A 13,204-nucleotide genomic window follows, 5' to 3' on the forward strand; every position below is an offset into this window, starting at 1 on the left:
CGCAGGCCTTTCCATTTGTGGTCGTTGCTACATGACTGATATGCGTACAACCCTAATACTAACCTAACAACCAACTGTAACCAATAACCTAATCGACCTCAACTAAGCAGTCTGAGGTGTGCCATAACTGCGGCGTAAAGAATATGCCTGGAAAAGAGGGCAAAACCCGGATTTAAACAAACATTTGTTTATTGCAGATTACAACACAAGAGACTGGAATGCGCTAGCCATTTCTTTGCGAGGGTTAGGGAAATACTGCATGTAGCATCCGCATTTCCAACATTCTAATTTCATGATTACGTGGGTCAGGACCCCGTGCTTAGAAGTGGCTGTAGCTGCGCCAATACGGAAGGAGTGACCGGATAATGAAGTCGGGACTCCTCCCAGCGACCTGACCGAAATGCGTAAATGTTTGATGAATTGAGAAGTAGTTAGCGGGTTGGATCTGAAATGGAGTAAAGGGTCGTCAGCTGATAGGTTAACACAGGCATTCAACAATTCACGGAGGATTGTGACAGGACACCATTTGTGCACGGTGGGAAAACCGGACAACCACCGTATGACCCGGAGACGAGGTCTTGGTCTGACTGAGGGACAGCTGGAAATGATCAGAGACATGTGACAGCTGACTGACCTAAGGAAAGGGCGCGTTAATGGTCAGAGTAGTACACTCACCCGGTCTGAGAAACCCATAACAGGCAAGGTACATGGCCGCTTTTAATGTGAGGCTATCACGAATACCCAATGGTGTGGAGTCTAACAAGTCGGACAACTGCCTGAACATGTTGCCTGTGATTGGTTGTCTGACTGGGCTGCGAGGGACTTCCTGCTCAAGGATGCCCTTCAGAGCGGACCTCACCAAGCGAGAAGAGAGTATAGAGTAACTACGGGTATTGGTCAAGGATAGATGGTGTTGGATACCGGCTAGATAACTCTTAATAGTATTGTGGGATAAATGCAGTGTAATATGGCAAAACCCGACATATGCAAATAGGAAGGGAACTGAAATCTTGTCGCCCTCGGCGTGCTTGGATCTGGATTTGGAAATGAGTTCCACGTCGTACCATAAATTTTTTGCGTATTTGCTGACGAGGCATCTGCTGCAATATTCTGGACTCCTTCAACGTGAGCACATGTGAGAGTAAATGTATGTAGTAGGGACAGCCAAACTAATCGTCTAGCCAAGCTCATTTATCTATAACATAGCTGACCGTCTAACACCAGGACAGAGAGAGAGTATCCGAAGACGTGACGGATGAGAATTGTATACGTGACTGGACCTAGACAAGTATGTGCCCGGTGACAAGAGCGAAACGTTATACAAGTACCTCAACAACCTAGAACACCCTGAAGAGCATCTTTAGGAACGAGACTACACAGAGAAAGGAATGCACCGACAACGCAAGCAATCACAACCTGAAAACGTGTCAGGTTCATGAGGTGATTACTTGGACAACAATAAACAACTCTTTAAACCAGGACAGAGGGAAAGTATCCGAAGACGTGTCGGACGAGAACCGTATGCGTAACCGGGCCTAGACGAGTATGCGCCCGGTGACAAGTGCGAAACGCTAAACGAGTATCATATCAACCTAGAACACCCTGAAGTACACTTTTGGACATGACTACACAGAGAAAGGAGCGCATCGACAACGCAAGCAATCACAACCTGAAAGCGTGTCAGGTTTATGAGGTGATTACTTGGACAATAATAATCAACTCTTTAAACCAGGGCAGAGGGAAAGTATCTGAAGACGTGTCGGACGAGAATCGTATGCGTAACCGGGCCTAGACGAGTATGCGCCCGGTGACAAGTGCGAAACGTTATACGAGTATCATATCAACCTAGAACAGCATGAAGTACATTTTTGGGACATAACTACACAGAGAAAGGAGCGCATCGACAACGCAAGTAATCACAACCTGAAAGCGTGTCAGGTTCATGAGGTGATTACTTGGACAATAATAATCAACTCTTTAAACCAGGACAGAGGGAAAGTATCTGAAGACGTGTCGGACGAGAATCGTATGCGTAACCGGGCCTAGACGAGTATGCGCCCGGTGACAAGTGCGAAACGTTGAGAAAGGAGCGCATCGACAACGCAAGTAATCACAACCTGAAAGCGTGTCAAGTTCATGAGGTGATTACTTTGAGAACAATGTACGACACTTTAAACCAGAACAGAGGGAAAGTATCCGAAGACGTGTCGGACGAGAATCGTATGCGTAACCGGGTCTAGACGAGTATGCGCCCGGTGACAAGTGCGAAACGTTATACGAGTACCAAATCAACCTAGAACACCATGAAGTACATTTTTAGGACATAACTACACAGAGAAAGGAGCGCATCGACAACGCAAGTAATCACAACCTGAAAGCGTGTCAAGTTCATGAGGTGATTACTTGAGAACAATGTACGACACTTTAAACCAGAACAGAGGGAAAGTATCCGAAGACGTGTCGGACGAGAATTATATGCGTAACTGAGTCTAGATAAGCGTGTGCCCAGTGGTAAGTGCGAAAGTTTATACGAGTACCATGACAACCCAAAACATCGTGAATTCCGTTTTTTGAGAACGTGACTATATCGTAAAAGAGGTGCACCGACGACACAAGTAAACACAACCTGAAGACGTGTCAGGTTCATGAGGTGATTACTTGGATAATAAAACAAATCTTGTCACCTATGTGTGGCGTTATTGCTGTTCTGAAGGCGTGTCAGTAACAACCGTGCGACGTACTCCCTGCAGGCGTGGCAGGCATGATGGGTATACATCACCTATGTGTGGCGTGACAGTCATAAGAACTATGCGACGTACCCTTCCTGTAACATGACAGGCTTAACAGGTAAATACCACCTATGCGTAATGTCAGTGTCGTTCAGAAGGCATGTCAGTACCAACGATAATGAGACATACCCCGTCTGCAACGGTTTACTGGGTAAGCCCCGCCTGTGCGTCGTGTAATATGTGTCAGCAGCGACAACTGTTATGTATCACTCTGCCTATATAAAGATGTGTGCAGAACGACTACGTGTGAAACTGTCGTGAACCGCTATGCATGGCTATACCACCAACTTGATGAACCTATACTCGGGCCAACCATATACGCGTATAGACCACCAGTGAATGCCTGAAGCTAACCACGACCTGATGGCAGAGAATATGCCGGGAAGTAGTAACTATTATAACCACATACCTGCGTACAGGGCCACATCCCATGTGCTGTATGAGCATGTGCGCTGCACTAAACTGCGGGCGTACGAACTTCACAAATAGCGCAAGTGCATGTACAGAACATGAATCCTATGAGTGTGTACAACATGACTCCTACAAGAGTGTGTGTAGTATGAACCCTGCAAGCGAGTACAAGCGTGTATACTACGTAAACCTACGAGCAAGTGTACAGTATGGATGCTACATTGGTATGTACCGCATGAACTTTATGAATTATGCGATCAAGTGAACCGTATAAATGCTACCGGCGAATGTGCTGGATAATCCTAACGTGTGTAAGTAAGAACCCAACAAGCTTTTGTACAGGATATCCTACCAGTGTGTACTGTGTACGGCATGAATCTTATAAGTGTGTACGCAGCATAATGCTACAAGTATGTACAAGCGTGTGTATAAATGTAACCGGCATGAATCCTACCAACGTGTATGGGTACCAGGATGTGTACAGCATGAACCCTACGGCATGATTCCTATAAGTGAGAATCGTAGCTCCACAACAGCTGGAGGCACACCGCCCGGAAACACAGAAGTATAAATATAAAATAAATGAAAAGAAAACTGTGAGGAAGTTAGTTAAGAGACAAAGGTTGGAGGTGAGCGCAGCTGTTGGTGTAGCGTGCCTAAGACTGACCAGATTGGCAGCTGTGGGGGTGAAGCATAAGGCCACAGGGTGGGGCGGAGCGGTGAGTCCGATTGAGTGTAAAGGTGTGCGAGTCTCAGTATACCGGAGACACATATAGATCCTCCCAGCAGCACAGAAGTACAAAATGTGATAATGATATATATGTGCAGGAGGCTGTTACATAGAGCGGCAATGATATACATGTGCAGGAGACTGTTCATATAGTGCAGTAATGTTATACATGTGCAGGAGACTGTTCACATAGTGCGGAAATGATAAAATAAGTAGGAGACTGTTCATATAGTGCGGTAATGATATACATGCGCAGGAGGCTGACCACATAGTGCGGTAATGATATACATGTGCAAGAAGCCTATCACGTAGTGCGGTAATGATATACATGTGCAAGAAGCCTCTCACGTGGTGCGGTAATGATAAGCATGTGCAGGAGACTGTTCACACAGTGCGGTAATGATATGCATCAGCAAGAAGCCTATCACACAGAGCTGTAATGATATGCATGTGCAGGAGACTGTTCACACAATGCAGCAATCAAATACATGTGCAAGAGGCCTAACACATAATGCGGTAATGATATGCATGTGCAGGAGACTGTTCGCACAATGCAGTAATCATATACATGCGTAGCAAGCCGTTCACATAGTGCGGTAATGATATGCACGTGCAGGAGGCTGTTCACATAACAAAGTAACGGTATACATGCGCAGCAAGTCGTTCACATAGTGCGGTAATGATATGCACGTGCAGGAGACTGTTCAAATGGTGCGGTAATGATATGCATGTGCAGGAGGCTGTTCACATAACAAAGTAATGGTATACATGTGCAGCAAGTCGTTCACATAGAGCGGTAATGATATGCACGTGCAGGAGACTGTTCACATAGTGCAGTAATGATATGCATGTGCAGGAGACTGTTCACATAGTGCGGTAATGATATGTATGTGCAGGAGACTGTTCACATAGTGCGGTAATGATATGCATGTGCAGGAGACTGTTCACATAGTGCGGTAATGATATGCACGTGCAGGAGACTGATCACATAGTGCGGTAATGATAAGCACGTGCAGGAGACTGATGACATAGTGCGGTAATGATATGCACGTGCCGGAGACTGATGACATAGTGCGGTAATGATATGCACGTGCAGGAGACTGATGACATAGTGCGGTAATGATATACATGTCTAGTAGACTGTTCACATAGTGCGGTAATGATATGCACGTGCAGGAGACTGATGACATAGTGCGGTAATGATATGCACGTGCAGGAGACTGATCACATAGTGCAGTAATGAAATACATGTGCAGGAGACAGTTCGCATAACAATGTAATCATCACATAATAAAGCAAGCCATAAGTAAACACATACATGCGCAGCAAGCCGTTCACCTAGTGCGGTAATGATATGCCTGTGTAGGAGGCTGTTCGCATACAAAGTATCCATATACATGCGCAGCAAACCGTAAGTAAAAATATGTAGCCGAAAACCGTATAATGCTACCGGCGAATGCCGACAAGTAATACGATAACCTGGGGCCGGGCTGACCAAGGGTTTCCCTGAACTCCGGCTCACCTCCGGAGTCCGGGAACCGCCAGCGTTACCCCCGGTCAGCCACGGCCACTTACCCCCACCATGCCGGCTGAAGCGAGCTTCCTGTCAGCTGACTCGTGCAGTCAGCTGACCGGTGGGAACGTGACTCCACCTCCTGCCGACATCACGTGACACCCTCAAGCGAAGAACCCACGGCGTCAATGAAGGGGGGAGAGCCGTGGGTTTTATGGTCATCCCGCTCCTCCCACAATTACAGGCCAGCTGGGCAGGCCTTTCCATATATCAAAAATTATAAATATTTTATGTCAAAATACTGGGGCCCTGCTATCAATCAATTACCCCTTTCATGTTTTTGGCCTCCAAAATGTTATTTCTGTAGGGGCACAATCTGCCAATGTGACAGTGCACCCCTGCTTGTTTCTAAACTCCACATGAAGCTATATGTCAATGTAAATGTCTTTGGATTGAATGGATGGGTTCTACCATTCTAATAATAAACAATGGCATCATTATTGTATATATTACACATCAGAGAAATATGTAAGCACAATACATCCTGACTGAACTCCATCAATGTAAACTCGCTTCTGGCTGCTAACCATGAAACACTTGACCAAAGGAAAAAAACACATGAAACCAATTTCACTGTATAATAATTCTAGTTATTTGATTAGAAATACATTTATATTATGTGGGGCCATGCTCTGTCACTCCCATATCTTAAAGCTGTATGCAGACTCATGCCTGGTGGAACCTTGCTCCCATTTGTGAATAGGGGTTGTTTTAAGTAAACATTCAGCAGAAAGGACGTAACATAGGATAATGGGACATGCAGCATATGTTAAGGGAACTGGGATTAATCATACAACAAATATATTGTCACGGCCTTAATGACTAACCAGAATTGCCAAGTCAGCTGGTTCAAATCAGACAGGTTGAAAACACAGAAGCTCAGGGACTGTTGTGTGACAACTGATTTCAACATCCTAAAAGTTTTGTTTCTTTCTGTCCAAGGTGCTTTTAAAGGGAACCTGTCAACTGTTTATGCTACCTAAACCAAGGCAGCATGAAAATGGTGCATGCGTAATCCAACACGCTATGATTTACTCTAAAACACTCAGGCATTTCAGGGACATCTCAATTTGTAAATGCTGTTGGGAGCCAGGTAAGTAGTTATGGGGGTGGTCTCTTTGGCTGCCTCGCCAACCCTGAGTGATATGTCTCTTTCTATCTGCGTATAGGGAAAGTTGCATCACTCAGTGCTGGCAGGGTGGAAAGCAGCTGCCAAGACCCGCCCCAGTGACTACTCACACGGGTCCTGGCAGCTCTGAAATGCCCAAGTGTTTTAGAGCAGTGGTTCTCAGCCAGTAGAACCTCAGAACCCACATTTGGTGATTAAGTGTATGTATATATATATATATATCCCTCAACATACGATGGTTTCAACAAACGATGGTTCATTTGGAATGGATTACCATCGTATGTTGAGGGACCACTGTGTATATATATATAGTGATGACTCGCTCTTGCAAATAGGTGCGGTTGCAGTATAGAGGCAAGGAAACAGTACTTTCAAATCAAAGTTCAGTGTTTTATTCACACTTGGCACACAGCAAACAGTCTTTAAATGCAAAACCAAAGAAAATGTAACAAAAGTCCATCTGTATTCCTGCATCAAGCAAGTCTTTTCCAGGCCTCCAGGCAGACTGTTCACCAGCTTCGAACATTGGAGCAAATGCAGGGAAGAACTCCACATACAGCTCTCTCTGGCAGTGTGAGCTGCAACTAACAAATCTACCTCAGCTGGTGAAACAGGTTGCCTTTAAGGCCAACAAAAGGCAGCCTGGATTGTGGGGAATGACCCCCCACCCTGCACTTGGTCATTCCCAGTAAGAGCCGTCGTGGATTGGCCTTCCAGCCATACTACGGCTGGAATGAATACCGGCTCTTACTTCACCAAATCCAGGAGCCTTGGTGACACATATCGCCCATCCACCACAATGCCTTTCACCTTCTCACATACTCCCCCTCTTTGTTCAAGCCTGAGGGGGTGAACACTTGTGCAAAAGTGGACTCATGACAGGGCATCGGCGTTGCCTAGCAAACGACCCACTCTGTGTTCCACCTTGAACTTGAAATTCTGTAATGACAGAAACCACCTGGTGACCCTAGCATTTTTGACCTTGGCCTGGTACATCCACTTAAGGGGGAATGATCTATCACGAGACAAAACTTCCTGCCCAATAGATAATAGTGGAGAGACTCGAGTGCCCACTTAGGCCATGCACTCTCTCTCCACTATACTATACCCGGTCTCTACCGAGGTCAGTTTGTGGCTAAGAAAGACAACGAGAGGCTCTTTCCCCTTTGACTTCCTGGGAGAGTACAGCACCGAGACCTACCTCAGAGGCATCGGTCTGTACCACAAATTCCCTTTTGAAGTGGGGGTGTCACCAACACCAGAGACCTACATAGGGCCGACTTCAAAGTGGAAAACGCCTGCTCTGTCTGTTCGTTCGAACGCACCATGACAGACTTGCGTCCCTTCAGGAGGTCTGTTAAGGGTGCAGCCGCCGTAGCAAAATGAGGGATGAACCTCATATAGTAACCCAACATTCCTAGGAACGACCTCACCTGTTGGGTAGTGGCAGGTCGGGGCCAATTCCGGATGGCCTCTATTTTGTTTACCTGGGGTTTGACAACTCCACGCCCAATGACATACCCCAAGTATTTGGTCTCTTCCAACCCTATGGCACATTTTTGGGGGTTAGCAGTTAACCCGGCCTTCCTAAGGGAGTCTACCACTGCATGTACTTTTGGAAGGTGACTTTCCCAGTCTGTACTGTGGATGATAATATCGTCCAGATAAGCTGAGGCATACCGACGATGTGGCCGAAGTACAATATCCATTAGCCTTTGGATTGTAGCGGGAGTGCCATGTAAACCAAAGGGTAACACCATGTATTGAAATAAACCTTCTGGTGTGACAAAGACCATTTTCTCTTTGGCAGCCTCCATCAAGGGCACCTGCATGTACCCTTTGGTGAGGTCCAAAACCGAAAAAATACTGAAAAATACCTATCCTAACCTTTCAATAAGCTCATCAACTCGGGGCATGGGATATGCATCAAACTTGGACACCTCATTAAGTTTGCGGAGATCGTTACAGAACCGCAACGTACCATCTGACTTGGGTATTAAGACTATCGGACTGACCCACTCACTCTTTGATTCCTCGATGACATCCAGTTTTAACATCTGCTGTACTTCTTCCAAGATGGCTTGTCGCTGCGACTCAGGTACCCGGTATGGTTTCAACTATATTTTTACCTGGGGTTCAGTGACAATGTCATGGCAGATAACAGAATTACGTCCAGGAAGGTCTGAGAACACATCGGTGTTCCTACTGACGAACTCCATGACCTCCTGAGTCTGTGTAGGGGAAAGGCTGTCAGCAATTTTCACTGTGGCAACTGCTTCCCTCGCACCAGACCGAGGGACGGGAAACTCCACCCCTAACAAACCTGGCCGGGGGCTGTCATCCACACTAGTCTGCCTATCTATCTATAAGGTTTCAACAAGTTTAAATGGTACACTTTCTCTGGGTTCCTTCGCCCGGGCTGGTGTACCCTGTACGTCACCTCTCCTACCTTTTCGATCACTTCGTAGGGTCCCTGCCATCTAGCCAGAAATTTACTGTCAACTGTTGGTACCAGAACCCAATCTCCCGGGTTAAAATTCCAAACCCGAGTCTGATGATTATAAACTCTGCTTTGAGCTAGCTGAGCTGTCTCCATATGTTCTCTATCCAAGGGCAACACTGTTTCCATCCATTCCTGAAACTGAGTGACATACTGAACTACACTTTTGTGCGGCGTGGGCTGTTATTCCCACGCCTCTTAAGCTATGTCTAACAGACCACGCGGATGTCTGCCGTATAGCAGTTCAAAGGGGAGAGAACCCAGTAGAAGCCTGGGGCACTTCTCGCACTGCAAACATGAGATAGGGCAGTAAAAGATCCTAATTTTTCCCATCTCTAGGCACCACCCACTTTAACATATTTTTTTATGTTTCGTTAAACCTTCCTACCAAGCCGTCTGTCTGCGGGTGATAAACGGATGTCCGTAGCTGTTTTATCTGCAGTAACTTACTGAGCTCCTTCATTACCTTTGACATAAACGGGGTGCCCTGGTCAGTCAACACCTCTTTAGGTAAGCCACTCGGGAAAACAACTCCATTAGCTCCTTAGCTATGAGTTTGGCCGAGGTATGTCACAGAGGTAGCACCTCGGGATACCATGTTGCATAGTCCAGGACTACCCTAGCGGATTTTGGCAATGGGCCTACCAGATCCATAGCAATCCGTTCAAACGAAACCTCGATAATTGGGAGAGGGACCAGGGGACTACGGTAGTGAGGCTGGGGGCTAGTGATTTTGCAGGTTGGGCAAGATTTACAATACCTTTTGTCCTCTTCATACACACTGAAGCGCTGAAAAATTCGGTCCTGCTTTTTCTACTGGCCCAGGTGCCCCCCTAGAACATGCTGGTGAGCTAACTATAACACCAGCCTCCGATATGCTTTAGGCACCACCAATTGTTCCACATTCTCACCCCGAACTTGGTTTACCCAGTACAGAATCCGTTGGTGGACCACAAAACGGGGGTATACAGTCTCAGCTCCCGTTGTTGTGGTGCATCTTCTACAATTAATACATTTTCCCAGGCTCGAGACAGAGTCGGGTCCTGGTGCTGTGCTGTACCAAAATTTTCTCCTGTAACATTGAGGTCTGACAACTCTGGCCCTGACGGCAGATCCTCCACATCTCCTACCATTACCCCGAGTGGAGACAACACCTCCTCTTCCACCGTAGTGGTAGTCACCCCAACTGCTGTTGTTTCTGACTTGGATTCCCAGGGTTCACCCCTGAGTAGGACCAGTCTACTGGGGACACCACTGCCTCTCAGGTTTGAGGAACTCTTGTCTGGGGCCACAGAGACCCGAACCCTGGAAAGTCTCTCCCAACAATTAATTCATACGGCAACTTTGTGGCAATGGCCACCTCATGAGTCCAGCAGCCAGATACTGTTGACAAAGTCACCAAGGTGGTTGGATTGTCTTTTAAGTCACTGTGTATGCATAACACTCCAGCCTGTTGGTCCATTTACTCCGAGGGCTGCACCAGATTGGACCTCACTAGGGTTACCATACTTCCTGAGTCTATTAATGCCTCCACAACACTACCTCCTACTTTTATGTGGCAGAGGTGACCCGAGTCTCCTACCCTGGGGACACTGGTGGCACACAGTCTCTGAGCATACATGGATGGGCGGAGAGCATAATTGGTGTCCATCGGTTCCTCCCTATGGGGACAATTAGCCCTTACATGTCCCAGCTCCTGACACTCCCAACATAGCAACGGGGTGGGGCTTTTAGGGCTTTCCAGCCACCTGGGCAAGGTTGGGGACCTCCTGGGTTTAACCGCCCTCTCCTGCAGTTTTACGGTGGCCTCATACCTTTCTACAAGGTCAACCATCCCCAGAGCATTGCTAGGGGACGCCTGGCCAATCCAGCTCTGGAGGGAGTAAGGCAGCGCCCTCCAGAACATATCGGCCAGAAGTCAGTCCAGCATGGCAGTGGGATTCAATACCTCCGGCTGTAGCCATTTATGCATGCGTTGTAAAAGATTGTAATATTGCGGCCTGGCAGGCACAGCCGGCTTATATTCCTACTGTTGTATCAGCTGGGCCCGGACCCACACATTTACCCACAGTCTTGCCAGGATCTCACCCTTAACGATGTCATAGTCAGCAGCCTGGTCATCGGGTGAGTCAAAATACGCCTGCTAGGACCCTGAAGTCAGGAATGGGGCAACGACTTCAGCCCATTGGTCTCGGGGTAACCTCTCCCTCGTTGCCACCTTCTCAAAGACCGCCAGTTAGGTCTCAATGTCATCTGAGGGTGTCATCTTGGGGACACTAGCAAATCCCCCTCAGCTGGTGAAACAGGTTGCCTTTAAGGCTAACAAAAGGTGGCCTGGATTGTGGGGAATGACCCCCACCCTTCACATAGTCATTCCCAGTAAGAGCCATCCCGGATTGGCCTTCTAACCATACCACGGCCATAGTGTCAGACTGCATCGCAGCACAGACACTGAATGAATACCGGCTCTTACTTCACCAAGGCCAGGAGCCTTGGTGGCACATATCCCCCATCCTATCACCTTCTCACAATATATATATATATATATAATACTATTAATACTACGTTATGTGCTGTTCACTTTGCAATGCAAGGTTGACTGGCTAATGCAGAGTTCACTGACTAGTGACTAACTTTCTTAAGGTATAAAGTATTGGTAGCATTAGGCTGGGATCATTTATGTATACTTACACTACATATAAGATACAGGTAAGTTACAGGCAAGTCATACTGGTGGTGGGAGGACATTTTAAAAGGAGATAATTGTATATACAAAACTATGATGGGTATTCTCGTTCCTGTTTTCATTAGAAGGGAGGCTCACAATAATTTGTTTACTAGGACTATAGTAAAATTGTCTATTTCTCAGATGTGGATGATTGACTATTCTAGGGCAATTCATTGTTCATTAATATTATTATTATTCAGTTCTTACTGACATGAGTTTATTTCTGAATTTCTTTCTTTTCCACCTGCTCTCAGCTAGACATATGGTAATGCATGCGGATTCTGACCACAGGAGGCCAGTGTTGTGTTATAGGAAGCAAACTAAAGCGGAGCTTCCCTTCTCATACACTCGGAGTTAACCATGTTAACATAATTGTAATAAACAGAGGAATATATGCTGTCCCAGAAACATTTCAAGGAAATCCTTCTTCTTTAATGAACAAAACAATGCCTTCTTTGTAGACAATAAATGTCTAAATATTGGCTATTTCCAGATAAAAAATTGGGTTTCTTAAATCCTCTTTAAAGTGCAACTTCCTCTTGACACACATTGTGAATCACTGCTTGGCAGGAAGACTCAGCTGAGGAGAGACATTATCGGGAAGTGTGAGTTCAAAGCTCTGGGCTGTCGATTATTTTAAGTGAAGTAAAGGAAGGAGTATAGGAAAACAGAGACAGGGACTTGCACCAAATTTACAGCTCCGAACTTGGAGACAATAAAGGAAAGGAAATTAATAATGGCATTCAGACTTACGTTATTGCTGCATGTTCTGTAGCGAATGTTCCGGCCTTCACAGCTCCTGAAATACAATGTTGTGGAAGTCAGAAAATCACGACAGCACATCCTGTCCCGTCAAATCTATACTTTTCAATTTAATGATTAATACAATTTAATTTGAGAAAGCTATAAGTGCATATAGGTTGTAATGTTACATTAAAGAGATAAACAAAGCAAAAGGACAAACAGGCATCCTGCACTCACCGCATAAGATCTGGCTATTCAGCTCCCATCTCGGGCTGTATCTCCGGCAGGGACTTCAAAGACCGTGTGGAGCGCTCAGAGGCGACTGCCAGCGGTTTCATGCATAGCAATACGCTATATCCGGCCTCAATGAGGCCAGATGAAGCGCATTCCTATGTGTGAAACCACCGGCAGTCGCCTCTGAGCGCTCCACACGGTCTTTAAAGTCCCTGCCGGAGATACAGCCCGAGATGGGAGCTGAATAGCCAGATCTTATGCGGTGAGTGCAGGACGCCTGTTTGTCCTTTAGCTTTGTTTATTACTGATTGCTACATTACATTGTACTAGCACCGCCGCCGCTGGATATATCTGGTTGTCCGACCT

General features: G+C 46.4%; 1 protein-coding gene across 5 annotated transcripts in view; it reads right to left on the reverse strand.

Moving 5' to 3' along the window:
• Positions 1-13,204, reverse strand: part of ADAMTSL3 (ADAMTS like 3) — a 516,054-nt gene that overhangs the window by 213,960 nt on the left and 288,890 nt on the right. For all 5 annotated transcript variants that reach the window (XM_056572133.1, XM_056572130.1, XM_056572132.1 and 2 more), the window contains exon 5: positions 12,614-12,659. In XM_056572133.1, the coding sequence (XP_056428108.1) occupies positions 12,614-12,659 (46 nt within the window). The remainder of the gene's footprint in view (positions 1-12,613; positions 12,660-13,204) is intronic.

The sequence above is a fragment of the Hyla sarda genome, chromosome 4 (assembly GCF_029499605.1).
Source record: "Hyla sarda isolate aHylSar1 chromosome 4, aHylSar1.hap1, whole genome shotgun sequence".
Lineage (NCBI taxonomy): Eukaryota > Metazoa > Chordata > Amphibia > Anura > Hylidae > Hyla > Hyla sarda.